This window comes from Seriola dumerili, unplaced genomic scaffold (genome assembly GCF_002260705.1).
Source record: "Seriola dumerili isolate Sdu_G_001 unplaced genomic scaffold, Sdu_1.0 BDQW01000044.1, whole genome shotgun sequence".
NCBI lineage: Eukaryota > Metazoa > Chordata > Actinopteri > Carangiformes > Carangidae > Seriola > Seriola dumerili.
The window spans coordinates 3120617-3139436 of NW_019174299.1; the positions used below are offsets into that span (position 1 = coordinate 3120617).

The 18820-nt window shown below is 39.8% G+C and overlaps 1 protein-coding gene across 1 annotated transcript in view; it reads left to right on the forward strand.

Annotated features, from left to right (window-relative positions):
• Positions 1 to 2681: 2681 nt before the first annotated feature.
• Positions 2682 to 18820, forward strand: part of mybpc2 (myosin binding protein C, fast type) — a 29813-nt gene continuing 13674 nt past the window's right edge. The window contains exons 1-11 of the mRNA XM_022739703.1: positions 2682 to 2832; positions 3527 to 3610; positions 3738 to 3886; positions 5329 to 5446; positions 5687 to 5735; positions 9465 to 9521; positions 9594 to 9763; positions 10025 to 10157; positions 13384 to 13508; positions 16272 to 16377; positions 17644 to 17813. Of these exons, the coding sequence (XP_022595424.1) occupies positions 2682 to 2832; positions 3527 to 3610; positions 3738 to 3886; positions 5329 to 5446; positions 5687 to 5735; positions 9465 to 9521; positions 9594 to 9763; positions 10025 to 10157; positions 13384 to 13508; positions 16272 to 16377; positions 17644 to 17813 (1312 nt within the window). The remainder of the gene's footprint in view (positions 2833 to 3526; positions 3611 to 3737; positions 3887 to 5328; positions 5447 to 5686; positions 5736 to 9464; positions 9522 to 9593; positions 9764 to 10024; positions 10158 to 13383; positions 13509 to 16271; positions 16378 to 17643; positions 17814 to 18820) is intronic.

The window sequence follows — 18820 nt, forward strand, 5'->3', positions numbered from 1 at the left end:
GCTCTGGTGATGGCCACAGTACTCAGATATCATATGTGTGAAGATAATCACTTTGGCAGGGATATAGGTTAGGCTTGAACATTTCTGGACATCTGGAGTGTAATGAGAATAATAATCACAAAATCAATGTTATTTTTGTAACAAACAAAAGTGACAAATCACCTCCGAGCAAACAGATGAAGGGACGTGAAACAAAAGGATGAAGACAATGCAAAGACACAACTTAAAAGCAACTCAAGTCACAGAGAATTCATCAGATAAACTGTCAGATGAAACGCGTCAACGTTAAATAAGTAAATAAAGAGGAGAATCTTATGACAGTGTCTTGCACAAAAAATTCTTTCAAAGTGATTAAAAGTAAAGTGATTAGATCGGTTTCACCAAAGCATCCGAGAGAACGTTTGAGTGTTTTAAAAGTGAGATGAACTGATGAGGTCTGGTTTAAGGTGATATATCCTGTCTGAACTTCTGCTGGGTATATATCATGTTTGTGTGTGATATGTGGATATACTACATCATACTACTGTCGGAGAACATTACAGTGCAGGGTAAGACTGCTGATTCTTTTGTTCATCATTCATAACCTAACTGTGGTTCATTCCTTGACAGTATATATACAACATGGGGCTGAAGGGATCTGAGACACTGTGTGTTCTGTCTGCTGGTGCTCTGATGATAAATTGATAATATACTGAATAAGTAATAACTGTGAAATTACATTTCTATACGTTCTATGTATAGAACTATTTTTCATGGATGGAACTGATAGATATGTTACTATTTTAATATAGTAATAAGCAGTTTGGGATAGGACATTAGATAACCTCTTATTTAACTGCATTTACGGGTCCATAAATTCCTGATCATTTCCTAATAATTTCCTTGGAAGGCTACCAGAAATAGCTACGTAATTCGGCACTAGGGAAACATGGTGGTTTGGATTTTAATGACTATTTCATCCAGGGTAGAGGACCTGGTGTGTTGGGGAGTAGTGAATTAAACTCGTAGTTTAAATACATTTTTCAGTGGCTTGCTGGTGGTTCAACTACATTCATATGTGCATAGTGATTCAAGTAGTTAAATTACTTTTTTGCTATTTTTGTGTAGTTAGCTACTGACACTACAAAATGATTTTGGGCCATAAAAGGAAAGGAATGATTTTTTTATTTTTATTTTACCACCGCTTGTCTACTGTAACTGAACTCCCTTTGAGCAGCCCTGACTGCTGTGAAGGCATACCGAGGCAATGCATTTGTCAGGCAGTCACCACCACACACTTGACCTTTGTGTAGTACATGTGCCATGGGCAGGTGTTGCTCAGTGCTCACACAGAGACATCATGGATAAACCTCCTGAATCTCAGCCTGAGGAAGAATCCCCACGGCCATACTACATACTTCATTATTATATACAAAACCAAAGCTGTTCCTGTTCCTTGCATTTTCCCATAAATAGTTTTTTTTTGCACTAAACTCAATTGAGTGTTAAGTAGCTTTACTTAACTAAACATAACTTTTCCCTAGGGTTACTTTGTTGTGGTTCAACATCTTCCATTGTGTCCATTAAAGATTCAGCTGACGCTTACCTTATCCCTACATGGACTTGTGGTTCTAAAATAATTTTGCCTGACTGCCACTTTTTTGCCTGACGGGCAAGAGCCATAATTCCTACGGCCGTTCGAAGTTTCTGTCACTTGAATGTTAACATATGTTTTGGGCATTTTCTGAAATGACTGATATTGTTGTTCTTCTTGGGAGGGCCAAATTTCCACAACCAAGACCAAATTACTTATTATTTCCAAGAGGGTTTGTAGGAAGGATTAGGAAATAATGGACCCAGAAATAAAAGACCAAATTTCACCATCTTTTCGAATGTGGGTTGTTACAAATCATCCAAAAGAGAACAGGGCTTCAGTCAATTAGTCCCAGTGGGCATTTGTCCAAAACCCAAGTATTCTCAGAGCCAAGGACAGTGTCTGGAGTTAATCTCACTTAGCAACCCTCATCCCAAACACAGCAAGTGTCCAGTGTGACATAAATAAATAAGAGTGTAAACATTCAAAAGTGTCCCCTGGGTGCCATTCCAGGATCAACTTTACCCACTTAGCATTCTAACTGAGACCTTTTAAATCATCCTGAACATCTGAACTTGGATCTGTCCTCAGGGGCACTTTTGATTAAAAGATCAAATTAACTGAGCCCATAAAAGCAGAGAGAGAGAGAGAGAGAGAGAGAGAGAGAGAGAGAGAGGGAGGGAGGAAGAGGTGCCGACGGTGTGGCTCTCTGAATTTATGGAGGCGCATGACCTTATTTGACACGTGACCCTGGATCCATTCTCTCAGCAACTGCTCTTGTCCAATGGATGCCCACCCGGGGCAATACTCACTCTACTTGATTGGTTGCTTTATTTTTACCCATTGCTTGTCCATAAACCCTTTCCTGTGAAACTTACTGTACATCTGACTCAGACTGTGAAAGAAACAACTGAAAAGTACATTATGAACAGTTAACAGCCTCCTGACTTCAGCAGAAATAAAGAGACTTTTGAACTTGATTGTTGAAAACATAACCAATTAACAGTTGTGTGTTTTTTTTTGTTTTGTAAAAGTAAAACAGAACAGGACTTGGTAATTACAGAGAAAGAAAGATGTGTTTGTTGGAATGTGTGAGCACGTTGATTCAATGTGTGAGTGTTCCTCACCTGAAGTCAAGATTATCATTGGGCCAATTAACGCTTGTGTTGAACAGCACAGCACAGATACTGTACAGACTGACGTGTTCTCCGCTCTCTCTTTCTTTTTTCCCCCCTCTGATGCAGAGTTGCCTCCTGATGGTAAGAAAAATGATTACGTTAGCGTCTCTGTAAAGCGTATCAACTGACAAGCAAACACCTTACAGAGGTTACATCAATTTACTTGCAAAAGAAACAAGCGAGCGGATAAAAGAGCAGCTCATTTTTTATCGCAGAGATAAGAGCGTACAGCTTCGGCTTATGTTCTGTCAGGGTGGCAGAAGATTGCAGAGTCAAACCTAATGTGATGTCTTCAGAGGTGATCTGAGGAGTTTCTTTATTCCCTGGGGCCAGTCTGCACCGGGGGGCTCCTTGGTCGCCTGTCATTTGTCAAAACACGGTCCCATATGGTTTATGCAGTGAAACAGCAAAGGCATTACGCAAACGCGCTGACTGGTTCTGCCTCATAGAAAGACTGTTGCTCAGTTTCAGTGCTAAATAACCGTACAATATGAATAGATCCCTGTGCTCAGAGGTTGGAATTTACAGATTTGAGACTCCCGATCATCAAATTACACTTATGAAGTTTCCTGAATGATCAATAAATACGTACTTCACTGTAAAAGCACCAGGATTAAAAAGACTGCTGATTTGGTGGTTTGCTTGGTCACCTTGTCCTTGTCTCCTGTTGTTGTCTACCATCTGTTTGTCGCGTCTTTATCTGGGTGGTGCCCGGATCATGTTTTCTTCGTTTTAATTTGTCCTCTGTGATCCCTTCATATAACACACATCACAGAGCATGTACCAGGAGAGGATCCTCAGATGTCCGAGCTGACTGGCCTGTTTGTGGTGAAGCCGGAGAGTGTCACAGCAACAAAAGGTCTGGAAAAAATCATCTGCCGTAAAAAAAAAAAAAAAAAAAAAATCCTGAACTATAATGAAAGGAGTGGAATACAGACTGTTAATCTCTTTTTATAATCACTGACTTTCGTCCCTGTTCCTCACAGGTAAGGACGTCATGTTTGTGGCTAAAGTGGACTCCTCAAACTTAACAAGGAAGCCGACCATGAAATGGCTGAAGGGGAAGTGGCTTGACCTGGTTAGCAAAGCTGGGAAGCACCTGCAGTTCAAAGAGTCCTATGACAGGAACACCAAGGTGTGTATGTTCACACTGTATGTGTCAGTATAACCTTTGTGCATTCTTTGCTACACACACACACACACACACACACACACACACACAGATGCTTTGCCATGCTAGCCGTGCGGTTCTATGAATGGCTGTGTTAGTCCGTCAGCAGATCAACTGGTTCACCACTTTGGTCCAGACTGAAACACTTTTGGACCCAGAGGATGTTTCCTACTGACTTTGGTGATCTGCTCACCGTTTATTTGGCGCCACCAGCAGGTCAAATTTTGCACCCATTCAGTCAAATGGTTTGACAGCTATTGGACCCATTGCTGTGAAATTTGCATCAGATACTGAAGGTCTCATGCGGATAAATGCTAAAGACTGATGATTACCTGACTTTTCGCCTAACGCCACCATCAGGTCAAAATATTAACTTGACCAATACTTTGGTTTAAGACTGGATACGTGTGTGCATAATGTTAGCATCATGAACCATACAGACTCATAGAGCTGCAAGCATGGCTGTAGACTCTTTATCTTTCAACATATTTACACTTGACCAAATTGCAAAAATGTCCGTGTTATTGTTGTGAGCGTAAGAAAAAGCCTCTGAAACCACATTTACTCCATGGCACATTAGAGTTCTTCATTATAACCTGTAGGGAATTCGAATACTGCTCATAATGAACACATTTATATATGCCTGTGTAGAATTTAATCAAAATGAAAAAAGAAAATGGGAATCAATAAAAGAAAAAAGGACTTTCTGAGACAACTAATATAGTATGAACTGTACAACAAATGAGTCTCACAAACAAAATAATTGATTTTTTGATGGCACTTTTCAGAGCCATAGATTCTCAAACCAAACCAAAAGATACTCTGTTTCCAGCCATTTTGTTTTGTGTCTGTGTGTGTGTGTGTGTGTGTGTGTGTGTGTGTGTGTGTGTGTGCATGCATGAGGGAGTACAACACTGACTCTCTACTTTTAAATACATTTGTGAGACTGCAGGAGCTTCACTGCACTCACAGTATTTTATATCACAACTTCCTGATTCAGTGGATTTCACATTTCCTCCTCCCCTCGATACCTTTGTTGTGCAAGTTAAGATGGATGCACAACTTGTATTTAACAAAATGACATAAACACTAATATTTTACATTTTCCTGAGCTGCGTTGCATTGAATTCTGTGCTGAATGGTTAATAAAAACTGGAGGATGATAAATATGTAATCAAACAAACCGCACTGACCATCCATTTGACTGAGCCATTTTCTAATAATGGCCAATATCGGCCCTATGGCTTCATCAGCAAAACGATATACTCTGAGTGTGTTTGTGAGCACGTACTGCATATCGCTGCATGTACGTGTGTGTGTGTGTGTGTGTATGTGTGTGTGCGCGCACACGGTTGTTCATTTAATTGTGTGTGTTGCTAGCCTATCAAACCCTCCCTTTCTGTCAGATCTACACTTACGAGATGAGCATCATCAAAGTAGTGGACGGAGACGCAGGTGGCTACCGCTGCGAGGTCACCTCCAAAGACAAGTGCGACAGCTGCACATTCGAAGTCTCCGTGCAGGGTGGGTCCTGAGACAGACACTTAATCACATTATTGTCATCTTCCATTCAGCATATCCACCATTACTATGTAACTGGCTTTGTCAGCCAATAACTCAGTGAGTGCGATACACATTAGGTCCTATCATTTAGTGGCCCAGCGAGGTCATCAGTCCATTATTCCTTTGCTGCTCAAGCTCACTGTGTAATGAATTAACCTAGTTGAGCTCTCACCTGTCTTTCCTCCTTCTGTGTGGTTCCAGCTGTACAAGAGGAGCAGCAGGACAACATCTTGGAGGCGTTTAAGCGATCGTGAGTGTCAGCGTTGGCGAGGGTCTAGTCAACATGTCACCCATCACACTATCTCCCATATGCTCCTCTGTAGATCACTGCCTCTGGGTGTCTGTCAGTCTCAAAGAGGTTCTCTGCCCGTGTGTCTGTCTATCCCTCAGTTGTAGCGGACTTTGTCTGAGTCAGTCTGTCTGCCATCTTTCTCTTTCTGTCACATCTCAGTGCGTCTGCTGCCTTGCTGTTTTGCTTCACCTGGAGTCCCTCATGGTTTAGCATCTTATGTATTTCATCACGTCTCGGTGACAGTCTCTGAAGGGACGTTTTCTTTTTTTTTTTATATGTTTTTCCCACACTGTCTATTTCTGTCTCCATTTCTTCCTGCGTGAAGTGTATCTATGTATGCACCCTGCGACTGTGTAGCTTTTTTTTTTTAATGATTTTTTCTTTATTTCAGCTATTCTCATCCTGTGTACTGTATGTGTGCTGTGTGATCGTAAATCAGCCGACACCTTCGCACTGACACCTTGAGTCTCCATATTTGTAATACGTGTTTAAAAATATAATTTCCTTTCCTCATTAGAGCTCGAGCAGAAAGGCACAGGTAAGATGAGAAACACAATGTGCAGAAAGACAGCATCTTATTGAGCTTTAGACAGGATGTCAGTGTGCTTATTTGCAGAATGCTGATATGAGGGAGAGAGAGGGTGAGGGGGAACGGTAGGTGTGATAAATGAAAAGTGAAAAGTTGGTTAAAATTCCTATATGTTGCTGGAGAGAATGGATGAGTGTGTTTAACATCTTGTTATGTGGAGATCATGCAGCTCAGCCTCCAGAAGGTAAGTATAGAGGATGTCATTTCCAATTTGATACTCATCTGTGTGTTTCTCTTTACATGTATTACAGCAGCACAACTAAATACATGTGGTGTGTCACCATTCTTTAGGATAGTGATTCCCAACCAGGGGTACTTGTACCCCAGGGGTACTTCCGCAGTTGCCAGGGGGTATGTGGAAAGTGCTCTACTAATGTGACAAAGTATGATTTAATTAAAAAGATATATTCACATATTACATTAGCTAATAGTAATGAATAAATAGCTCAAAGACATAAAAAGTGGATAGTAGATAGCTAGTGACACAAATAGATTAAAAAAAAAAAAAGTATATATGATGGAAAGCTAAAAGTAATAGATAAATGGTTGAAATGTAGAGGTACTGGATAAACTGTAAGTAGTTAGCTAAAAGTAACAGATAAACATTTGAAATGGTTAGCTAAAAAAAGGATAAATGGTTGAAACTTGTACAGCTAAAAGCAATGGACAATGGTTGGCTAAAAGTGATGGATAGATGGTTTAAAGAGACAGAGCTAAAAGTATAGGTAATGGTTGAAAAAGTTAGCCAAAAATAACAGATAAATTGTTGTTATAGTTAGATATAAGTAGCAGATGAATAGTTGAAATAGTTAGCTAAGATGAAACAGCTGGCTAGTGTAACAGATAAATGGTTGAAATAGTTACCTAAATTGAATGAGTATGGATCAGCAGTTGAAATAGTTCATCTGAGTACATCAGACAAAAAAGGTTGGGAACCGCTGCTTTATATACTCACTCCTATTCACTCATTTTCTCTGGAGTTTATTTTTTTTTAAATTCCAGACTTTAATGTATGTTTCATGTCTGAAATAGCTCAAGCTCCCCATCTTATGCCCAGGGCATATTAGGCTATTTTTTTCTTCTTCATGTTGACGTTTCGCTGACTGGTTGGCCGGCTGAAAAGGCTTCAAAGGGAAACAGAAAAGATTCTGTGGAGTACATTTCAGTTTCTCACACGGTGTGGGGATGTGTTTCCAGCTTGCATTCGTGTTATGCAAGCGTATATTTATTTGTGACAAGGAAATGTGTACAAGCATGTTAGGAAACATACATTTAGACTGTATGTCATGACAGTGTTACACAGATGAATGCCAAAATAAAGGAAACACCAAGTGATAATCATGTGGGGCCAATGTGTAGACAACTGAAACTGAAATTGACCGTAAACAAGAATTTAAAACATTCGTTGCTGCAACATGGAGACTAAAAAAGGACTAAATAGTGTCTTGGCAAGGTGAACCTGGTAACCTGGATTTTTCCAATTCTTGCAGTAGAGAAATTTCAGCCTCAGTTCTGTACTTTTCAAGTTTGCTTCACTGACACTTGGAAACTTGGTAGAAGGCTAGGTTTTCATTTCAGTTTATGCTTCAGCATCAACTGTACCTTCATGCAAATACAGTTGCAGCTGCAGCAGCATGAAAAAGGCGCATTTTTCACATGAAACGTGATAATATAGTCTAATGTTAGATCAGCATTTTGTGCTCATTACATTCATCCCCTGGTCCTCATTTTTCTCCAACTTGCTAGACCACAACAGTGTTCATAAAGCAGTTTTTCACATCAGTGTGAAAAACATTTAAAAAAAAAAATGCTTTTCAAAGAAAACAACAAATCCTGCGACACTTCCTCCATCTTCATGGAACATCCTCGTTTGATAACGTGGTGTCTGATGGCGTTCTTTCAAAAGTGCAGAAGTAGGTTGAGCTCTAGCAATTGTTATGGCCGCAGTACATGACTAACACTGTTTTCATGTTCACCCAACCATTTTATGATCACGTGTGCCTTGTGAACAAGGGCATTATCACCCCGGGAGAATTTACTCCCTTCAGGGTGGCAAGGATAACATGGATGGATGTCATCCTCGGATGAACCATTCATCCATAGGACAAACATGATCACCCAGAATGGCTTTGAATTTATTGGCGTTTATCTTGCTTTCCGCTGAGGTTCAATGAGGCTCAACCATGCCAGGAAAATACACTCCATACTGTAAAGGAGCTGCCAAAAGCATTCACAGTGGGAAACCAACAAGCACTCGAGCCTGTAGACATTTATTGGCGTGTGCCACATATAGTACTTGTCACCTTGTTGAGTACAAGAGGGTGACTGATGACTCAAGGCCACGTGACTTTTTCCCATCACTTGCAAATGTGCACGTGAGGAGTAATAAAGGGTTTATGGAGTGAAACACAACCATATTTTTTCTCAACATATCACTCTCTTTTTTCTTGAATCTCGAATGTGTACTTCCATTCACTGATACACATATAAGATCACCTTTAGTTATACATGATTACCATAATCAAATGGTATTTTCTTATTTAACTCTCTTCATGAGGAAAAGCTTGTTTTAAATTTCCATTGTATATCTTGTACTTAATTGCTTTTTACTTTCATTTTCTGTGATATGTGTAATGTTTCTGTTTGAACACTATGCAATGTTGCTTATGGCTTATTTCTGCTATGTCTGTTGCAATTACATGTTGCTTGTCTATTGTGATTTCTGTCACTTGAATTTAGGACATGATGGTAACTCGTAATCCTCGTCAAATGCTGTGCTTTATGTTCTCACACATCCTATTTTTGCATCTATCTGAGCGCAGGATGAAAAAAGGGTAAGCTTTAACTTGAGGCACTAATTCATTAGAAGTCCACTCTGTGCTGTTGTATTTGCTCATGTTGTCTTTGTTAGGATTGTAATTATGTCTTGTAATTTCTGTGCCTATTTATGGGTCTGTGTAATATGGAAGAAAAAGTGTATTTGTTAGTGAAAATTACTAATGCTGTTTTCTCGCTATCCAATTCACCAGTGTTGTAAATAGCACAGGTTTATAAACATACCATGATAATCCCCCAAATCTCTTTTATTTTAACTCCAGCGGCGATGCAGGTGAGGATGCTGGTGATCTAGACTTCAGTGCGCTGCTCAAGAAAAGGTAAGAGAGATGCATCTCCCATCTTCAACTGTCGTAACTTTGGTTGAATCCGTCACTCTTGCACATAATCAGGGAGAAGAAACAAGAGGGGCCCAAAGAGGAAGTGGATGTATGGGAAATCTTAAAGGCGGCCAAGCCCTGCGACTACGAGAAGATTGCCTTTCAGTATGGCATCACAGACCTGAGGGGCATGCTGAAGAGGCTGAAGAAGATGAAGAAGGTGGAGCCCAAGAAGAGTGACGGTGAGGGGCGAGATAAGAGAGGGGTTACGAGGCAAAAGCAGCGAGTGGACTGGGAGTGAGGCGGCAGGCAGGAAACGAGCTTTGTAATGCTGTAAGGCTGTAAATACCAGCAGTGTTTAAAGGCCTCGGGGGGACAAGTCATATAGCTGGGACGGCAGGTGGAATGTGTGCTAGCATATGCTTGCTGCTGGTTGGCACTTATGGATTATTTGGCTATTAAAGCAGTGGTTGAACTATACTAACAGGATGCTTTATTGTCAGCTTTCCTGAGGAAGCTGGATTCAGCCTACTCAGTGGACAAGGGCAAGAGGATCCAGCTCAGCGTGGAACTGACTGACGCCAACGCTCAAGTCAAGTGGCTCAAAAACGGACAGGAAATCAAACCATCAGCCAAGTGAGCCAATTACTTCTATTTTGGGGGTGCGCTGTAGAGTATCTGTGTATGTGTGAAATGTGCGAGTGTACTGGTGATGTTAAGGAATAGTATTAAGGTGTACTGGTGTGCTTTGTTGGAGCTGGAATCAAGTCCCCTCCATGATGAGGGGCTTTGGCTGTGACTTCTGTCTATCAAGCAACATCAAGCATGCTCCCTACCATACTGAATAAACAAATATATAATATTACATATTGTTTTCCAAAAACTACCGTTCTTATCTAAACATATGAAGCAAGTCACATGACGTAGTGTTGAGAAAAGCTCTGTTCCAACGCTGGGCTTTTATCATAGTTACAAATGTTGGTGGAACCCAGGACTTATGTTTTCATTTCAATTCAGCTCTCCATAGCATCGGTAACACGTTATTTTACAAGCAATGATGTTAATGCTGGCTCACAGGCTAATAGTTAACCGTGCTTGGCATTAGATTGCATTGGTTACTAAGGAAGGTGTTAGTAAGCTAATCTTACCTTGCGACTGTTCAAGGCAATTATCATCAAGAGCAACTGGCAGTTGGTTGGACTACAGTTGAGTACAGTGGCTGTTCAGGACAGTCTGCATCAATACGCCACGACATTGACTGTAAACCCCACCGAGACTGGCCACAACAATCACTGATCCATCCGGGCCAGTGACTGGTCATTCAACTTGTGCTGCAAAAACTTCTCCTGGCCCCCGGGCTATCAGGCCATCAGGCCATCAGTTACGTCGGACTCTGAACTCCACCATCTGCCATTTTGAGTAGCTTCATGCTGTTCAATGAAAGGATGGCAGCCCTCTTCCTCTTTTGATTAAGACAGTTACAATGAAAAGGGGCTATTTGCCCTGAACAGAGCCTCTCAGGAGATTCTTCCAGGCTGTGCACTGTGCACATAGAGCTCTCACAAATCAAATGTTTTAGGTTACAGACTTAGAGCCAGTGGAATTAGGATTTCCTTTCCTAAAGAGACAGCCTGGTACAATCCCAGTCTTCTTTGTTTCATTTCAAACAAACCACATCTGGCTTTGTGTACATTTAGGATAATAAACTATGAATATGGTACAGAAAATTATGATTACATTTGAAGCAAAGATTTTACTACGGTCAGTTAAGCCCAAGTATTTTACCACTTAGCGGTGAAACTTGTCATATGTCAGGCTGAAAGAATGGAAGTGGATTTGTGTACTGTGTACATAGAAAATTTGTTTCATTTTGTTTTCCATTGTCATTTGTACTGGGAACCAGGCAATACTTAGTAAGATAAAAACAGAAATTGATTTTTTAAGACTCAGTTGTCTGTTCACATACAGATCATTTAAGTTAGCTTGTTCCTGAGAGAAAACCTGGGAGACGAGGAAAAAGAACCCTGCATCAGGACAACTTTAGGCTCATAGTATTTCATTTTTTCTTCTGCTATTCAGTGTACAAATACGTATCTGAAAGTATATATAATATATATATAATATATATAATATTCTCTTTTGATTTAGAGTAAGTTATTGTCACTGGAAGATGTTTATAGTCCCATGTGATAAGGAACGAATGTTTGGTATGACAGAAATGAAAACTAATGAGCTAACTAAATGAACAGGGAATTGAGCTGGGAGTGGTTTGATACCTAGACCAACTAATATAGTGGAATAACATATGTATTTAATTATTGTGGATTATTACTTAAGGGGCTCGACTGATTTTACACATCAAAGTCTGTTTACAGCTCTTGGAAAGCACTACTGTATGTGTGAAAAAAGTTGTGTAACGTCTTTTGTCTAGAAGGAGCTGTGTGTGAAGTTGGATAGACTGGTTGGGGCTGAAGGCTACAAGTTTCAAAATGAAAAAATCTAGGGGTGTGGAGTCAGAAATAAGTGGGTCTCCATCCAAATGCGGGGTAAATTTTAACGTTTTCATCCACTGCTGTTACATGAATATGAGGCGGTTTGTTGAGGTAAACAGTTGGTGGCACTATATTTCCAGCTGGGTGCCAATAAAGCGCTACAGAGGAAGAGGGTGCAACGAGATGATCTGATTAAAAGAGCACCAGTCAAAACTAAAACGGTGAAAAAAAAAACATGTACGAAAACATTACATAAATGTGGCAGTTCTGTTTGTTTCACGTATTAATTTGAGGAACATCACAATCGCCTCATTGCTCCTCACACGTCTGTTTTCGTCTGCCGCTATTTTTTTTTGTCTCTTCAGTGGATGTTTACGTCACATGCTTCATGTCACTCATGATTAATTTGCTGTAAGTCTTTCCATCGCACTTGCACGCATTTTATTTTTATTGATTGATATCCAACTTTGTAAAAACAGGCGGATGGAAGCCCACCTATTAAATAAGCTTACCAGACATCTCTGCTACGGGCTTAGCAGCACAAGGCTTCATTACCTGCTTCTAGTATAACACACCTGCATCTCTGTCCCAGCTATTGGCAGTTGAGTTGCATTGTGGGTAATGTAGGTGCCAGGTTTTGACAAGTTTTTTTTTTTCAATCCAACATTGAAAAAAAGTCCAAAAAGAATGCTAAATAATAATAAACACTACAGTTACAATAGGGTCCTCGCACCCTTTGGTGCTCAGGCTCTAATTAGTGGATGTCTGTTTCATAAAGACCTACATGTGTCTGAATAGCAGACAAACATGGGTGCCCCACAGCAGCGAACATCATTCATTAACTGAAACCAAATCCTAATTTAACACTATTTTGATCATAAACTCATAACTCTGCCTCAGCTGCAGCTCAGCCCTACAGTAGGTAACGATTCATTCAGATTATGGCGGTTGCCACCTTGAGTTGTCTGATGATGTAAACGCTTGCAGCTCGTAACCATGGGAATCTTTCCCATGACTACCTTCTATTACGTGTGATGAGACTGAGGCACTACTATAGTCCTTTGATGTTTGTCACCATGTTTGTACAACAACCTAAATGTATGTTAGTGGGAGCATGTGATGGTGTGTGTGTGTGTGTGTGTGTGTGTGCATGTACAGCACTGAAGGTCTGTACATGAATGCGTGGATTCTTTGTCTCTCTTTGTTTACAATTGTGAATCACTCCATTGTCCTCGGCCGTTTCAGTCTGACTGTGTCTCGGATTTGCTGAAAGCAGTTTTTCTTTCTCTCTCTTCCTTTGTCTCTCTCTCTCCTGGTTTGGTCTTCATCCTCCTTGTGTAATCTTCCCCCATCATCCCCTGTGCGTCCAGGTATGTGTTTGAGAGCGTGGGCAACAAGCGGACACTCACTATCAACAGGTGCAACCTTTCGGATGACGCAGCTTACGAGTGCGTGGTTGGGGAGGAGAAGAGCTTCACGGAGGTTTTTGTCAAAGGTATATGAGTCACTGTCTTTGGAGGAATCCTTCTTTCAGGCGGGAGAGGGGTTTTTTCTGCTTGGTTCAGAATATGTTGTCATTTGAGTGTTGAGAGGCTTGACAGCTCTGCTCGCCTCTTGTGTCTGTGTTTGTCATGTGTTTTATTTCAATGCTTTTATGCCTCATGGTAGCATGCTGCGCTCTGTAGGCTGCTCACTCATTTTTAATGGGTACGTGGTGTGTGAAATTTTTGTTTTGTTTATTGACACGTATCATTGTCTTTGTGCTGTATGTGTTAATGTGTTGTCATATTTATTAGAGCTTGACTGAAATGTGTGTTTTTGAAGGCCAATTTTGATACGATTCAAGCGAAATATTAATAGTTTGTGATCAAATTTGTTGTATTTCAGTTTTATATTATTTATTTATTTATATTATTATTTTGGGGTAGATTTTTAATAGATACATTATATTATATGTTATATTATATTATAGGCTATATGACATATAAGCCTGGGCAGGGTCCACACTATTTAATCCAACTAACTTCTTAGAACACATCATGTTGTCATTGATGTATTCATCTAACTCTGGTGCTTGTATCTCGATGGCCTCCTCTGTGTCGTTTTTTTGTGAATGCGTATGAGAGGTTTTAATAGATGTAATTGGGTCTGCTGCTACTATATTAATCCCATGCTTTACACTGTGTGCTCATTGCTGCACATCCCGCTTTTACATTATCAGAGGCCAGGCAAAAGGGTAAGCTCTTCACCACAGACACCGCTCCCGTGCAGCTACCGTCTGTGTCCGTGCGTGTGTGGGCGAGTGTTTCATAAAAATATCATTCGTGTTGCTGTTTGCAAACATCCACATCAGTGCCTTTTATTGCCGATTCATCTTGACATAGTGAGGGCAGTGGGGAGTTCAGCAAATGACAGCCAGTCAAAACTAGCAGTCACACTACTTAGATATAAAGTACTTAGGCAAAAGCTCAGGCTTTTGCTCTGTTGCGGTATGAAGTGATTGTTGGGCCATTGTTGTGTTTCCGCCACGTCGTCAAACACTCACAAAGCTTTGTGAAGTGAGTTGCAACTGTCAGATTTAGATTAATTTGATGTTATGTTCCTGCATTATCTAGTTTCTTAATTTTGTTCCTACTTTGCTTCACTTTTCCTAAAATATAAGTTAGTTAGCCTCTATTAATAATAATACCTTTGAAATTAAGTTTGTCACCTTGGGAAATACACTTCTTTACTTTCTTTCCAAGAGCTTGATACCACAATCATGTAAACAGTAAATACTGTATAGGGCCAATAGCCAGTTAGCTCAGCTACTAAGCTAAGCAGCAGGTTGCCCCTGTTTTTAATCTTTGTGCTGAGCTAAGCTTTGATAAGTTGCTGGCTGTAGCTTCATATTGAATGTACAGATATGAGAGTGGTATTGATCTTCTCTGCTGCTGCTCAGCAAGAAAGCAAATAAGCAAATTTCCCCAAATATATGATTTAAAAAAAAAACACACAATTATAAAGTAGTTGTTGCTTGAAAGCATGTTTAGATTTGAAATGATGACTTCATTCATATTGGAAAAGATTTCACGAGTTAGGCATTTAGGTCATCTCAGGTCAAACCACTGCTTTCTTTTTTAGTTGTGTCTCCTCCATGTATGCCTGAGGGAAATTAATTCCTCTCAGTTTCTTTATGTGGAAAATCCCTGAATTACACTGAGGACATCAAGCTCATTTCACAAAACTTTTGTGAGGCCTACAGTCAGACTGTACGATCGTCTGTGGTGCTGTGACTGTGGTTCAGAGGGTTTCTGGGCTCTCCAGCTGAGGTTGGAGAGAAGTGAGACGTCCGGAGGGGCACTGGATGCTGACAATGACAAATAGCTGAGGCTAGCAGAGCATCAAGCATCACAACATGTGGTTACACAATGTGAGTCCCGTCACCTCAGGAGACTTGAGGTATCATCAACCTCGACGAGACAGGTGTGTTTGGTGGCATTGATGAGGAATTAAGGAGCATGTTATGCTGTTATTCAAATTCAAAAGAGGACTTGCACATGTTACGTGTGTTTTCTGCTAATTGAGGAAAGTGCCACCGTACATGCCACCCACCACCCATACACAGAGGAGGAAAGAGTGCTTTTTTGGAAAAACTACCAAATAATAAAGCTTTGGCTACTGGGGCTGGACAATATGGTTGAAATCAATATCACAGATATAAACAAACCATTTTTCCAATAAAATAAACATTTTGTTGTTCTGACTAAAGGTGGTCTGATTGATTCTAATTGATGTTGATGTTAAATTAACTGTATTTCCCTGCAATGTATTACCTATTATTATTACTACATATGTAAAACAAAAACTGCATCTCACCTGGTTAGTTTTTGATAACAGTTTGCTTGAAGTCAATAACTGTGGCTGATACTTCAACCAACCCCACTAGCAACTCATTTCACTAATCCAAATTTCCACTTAACTGTGTTTGACTTGGAAAGCCTATATATTAGTGGAAATCAAGATTTTTGGATGTGCCAGAATTTAGCCCCAGGCTCAAACATTTACTGTATGAACGTATTACTCACTCTGCTCAAGTACTGATACCTTCCAGGTCTGTTTATTCCATGTGCACCATACTTCTTTTATTCACCACTCATATTCCTGGTCATTACACTGGTGGTTTAGATGCGTACAGTGGGTGATTTACATAATAAAACTGACTCAATACACAACTGTTGTTCTGGGGTTTGACTGAAAGCGTTCTGTTTGTCCTCAGAGCCTCCAATCACCATCACCAAGCTGCTGGATGATGTCCACACTGTGGTGGGTGAGAAGGTGGAGTTTGAGGTGGAAGTGTCTGAGGAAGGAGCCAACGTCATATGGTAAGATAGTATGGTTTGTTATGTAATTTGTTCACATATTAATATATCTCAAAATGCATTAGTCATTTAGTAATCAGTAAGGTCATATCTTGCTAATGGTTAATAGCCATCTTACAAATATTTGCAGGACCTGTAAAACAACTGTAAAAAGTCTCATGGGAAATGTTGGCACAGCTCATGAGGGGGATTACTCATCAAAATTGTACAATGTGGCCCCCGGTTCGACTCCCGCATCGGACGGCCCTTTCCTGCGTGTCATTCCCCCTCTCTCTGCCTCCCTGTTTCCTGTCTCTCTACTGTCCTGTCCATTAAAGGCACAAAAAGCCCAAAAAAAATTAACTTTAAAAACTGTACACTGTTATGTCAGCCTCAAATGTTGCTTTTATTTCCTCTGGTTATGTTTTTACCTGTGTCTGTTTGTTGGTTTGTCAGCAAGATTATACAAAAAGTACTGAACTGATGTGCACCAAGCTTGCTGGAGGGATGGGGCATTGGTCAGGGAAGAATTTTGGTGCTGATCCAGTTAAAGGGGTGTTTTTTTTTTTTTTTAAATCACTTTCCAAAACACTGGGAGGCAATTTTCGACATTTTCATCAATTTCTCAGGAAATAATGTTAGGACCTTGATATAAAAAATCAGACATATTAATGGCGATGGCATCTATGACTTTGTACAATTTGGTGCAGATCACAGACTTGTGAAGGATTGTTTAACCATGACAGAGGTAGGTGACCTACTGAGTGCCATTCTAGTTTAATAAAGAAATAAGTATTTAACCAGAGGTTAAATTGAACCGGTGCCAAGGAAGTAAGCACAGATCTCCTTTCAATCCCTTTTCAGTCTTTTTTTTACTTTTTATGTTGGAAAACCATTTTAAACAAAATATTAATCAAAGCTACATGAACTGGAAAACTGTTTTCATTGGAAAATGTCCCTTGTTATTATTGTTAAGAATTAATGATTCTATTTACACGTTTTCACATATTCAAACAAAATGATATAAAACATACTACTGTTGTACTGCGATGGATAAAACTTCATTTTGAAAAATGTTCTGAACTATTTTTTTTGCTACTTTGATTGCAGTACCCAGAGTATATATATTTGAAGAACTGTTAGACTTCTGCACCGTTTTTAAAATGTGCCTAAACCTTGTGATCCCTGAAGGCTGTAGCCAAGTAGAACATTGCAGATGTGTCAATCAGCTCTTCCTCTCTTGTGTCACTAAAGCATATGTGTTTATGTGTGTGTGTGTTTTCTCCTCAGGATGAAAGATGGAGTTGAGCTGAACAGAGAAACTGCAGGTTCAAAGTACAGGTTTAAAAAAGATGGGAAGAGGCACATTTTGATCATAAATGAAGCTACTAAGGAGGATATTGGAATGTACCACGTCTTCACCAATGGTGGAGAGTCGAAGGCAGAACTGGAGGTTGAAGGTAATTCTTCTTCTGTTCGAGTCACTGCCAGTCAGTGACATTTCTTCTAAACAAGTGAAAACTTAGCGTGAGTTCTGTGGTTTTATACTGAGCTGCCTATTAAAAAACCAACCTGAAATGTAACAGGGAAATTACATCAAACCAAGATTACTTCATAAAGAAAAAAACTACATGAGCAATTAAAAGTCCCATTTTGTGGAAAGTAAGATGATTAAAAAATGGTTGTAGGTGCTATATGAATACTGTGAAAGTGCTCAATCCACGGACAAAATGCACACAGCCTGTATTCAGAAACTGAGCCTTAAAACGATCTGTCAGGACTTTTGTAACTTTGTGATGTCACAAAGAAACAGTCAACACACTCAGCTATGCCCCTAGCATGGCCCACCTGAACCTAGCATCCAACCATGCAGGATTTGGTTTCTCTGAGTGTTTTTACCTGAAATCTGCTATATTTTTATTAGATCAGTCAGAAGACACTCAGAGCCTCCTCTCTTCTGATTGGCTCACTGACCTGATGTTACTAGAGCTCCAGAGAGAAGCCTGAGAGAGGAGATGTAAAACTACATTGAGATTATTTTTGGTATTTAAAACCACAAGTATATCTTCTTATGGATCAACACTTCAAATAAAACACCAGAATAGTGTAAAACATGGGACCTTTAAAATCAAACAACCTAAATGTATTGTCTATAGTTAAAAGCTTCAACACGTAATCAGGGGTGTGCTAAAATGAGAAAATCAGTACATCTAAAGTTCAATTTACAGCAGCAGGAGCAGTAAGTTACAGACTATCAGCTGGTGTATAAAGTTTACTAACAAGTATTTCATACATGGCTCTATAATTAGGAATTTGAAGAAAATTTACACATCAGCGCATGTTGATGTTTTCCATTCTGACAAGCATGAAAAGCACTAAATTAGTCATTACTCATGTCATAATTAATATTACTTCATTAATCTCTTGTATCAGTTGTTCATCACACTATTCGTCATGCTCATTTTCT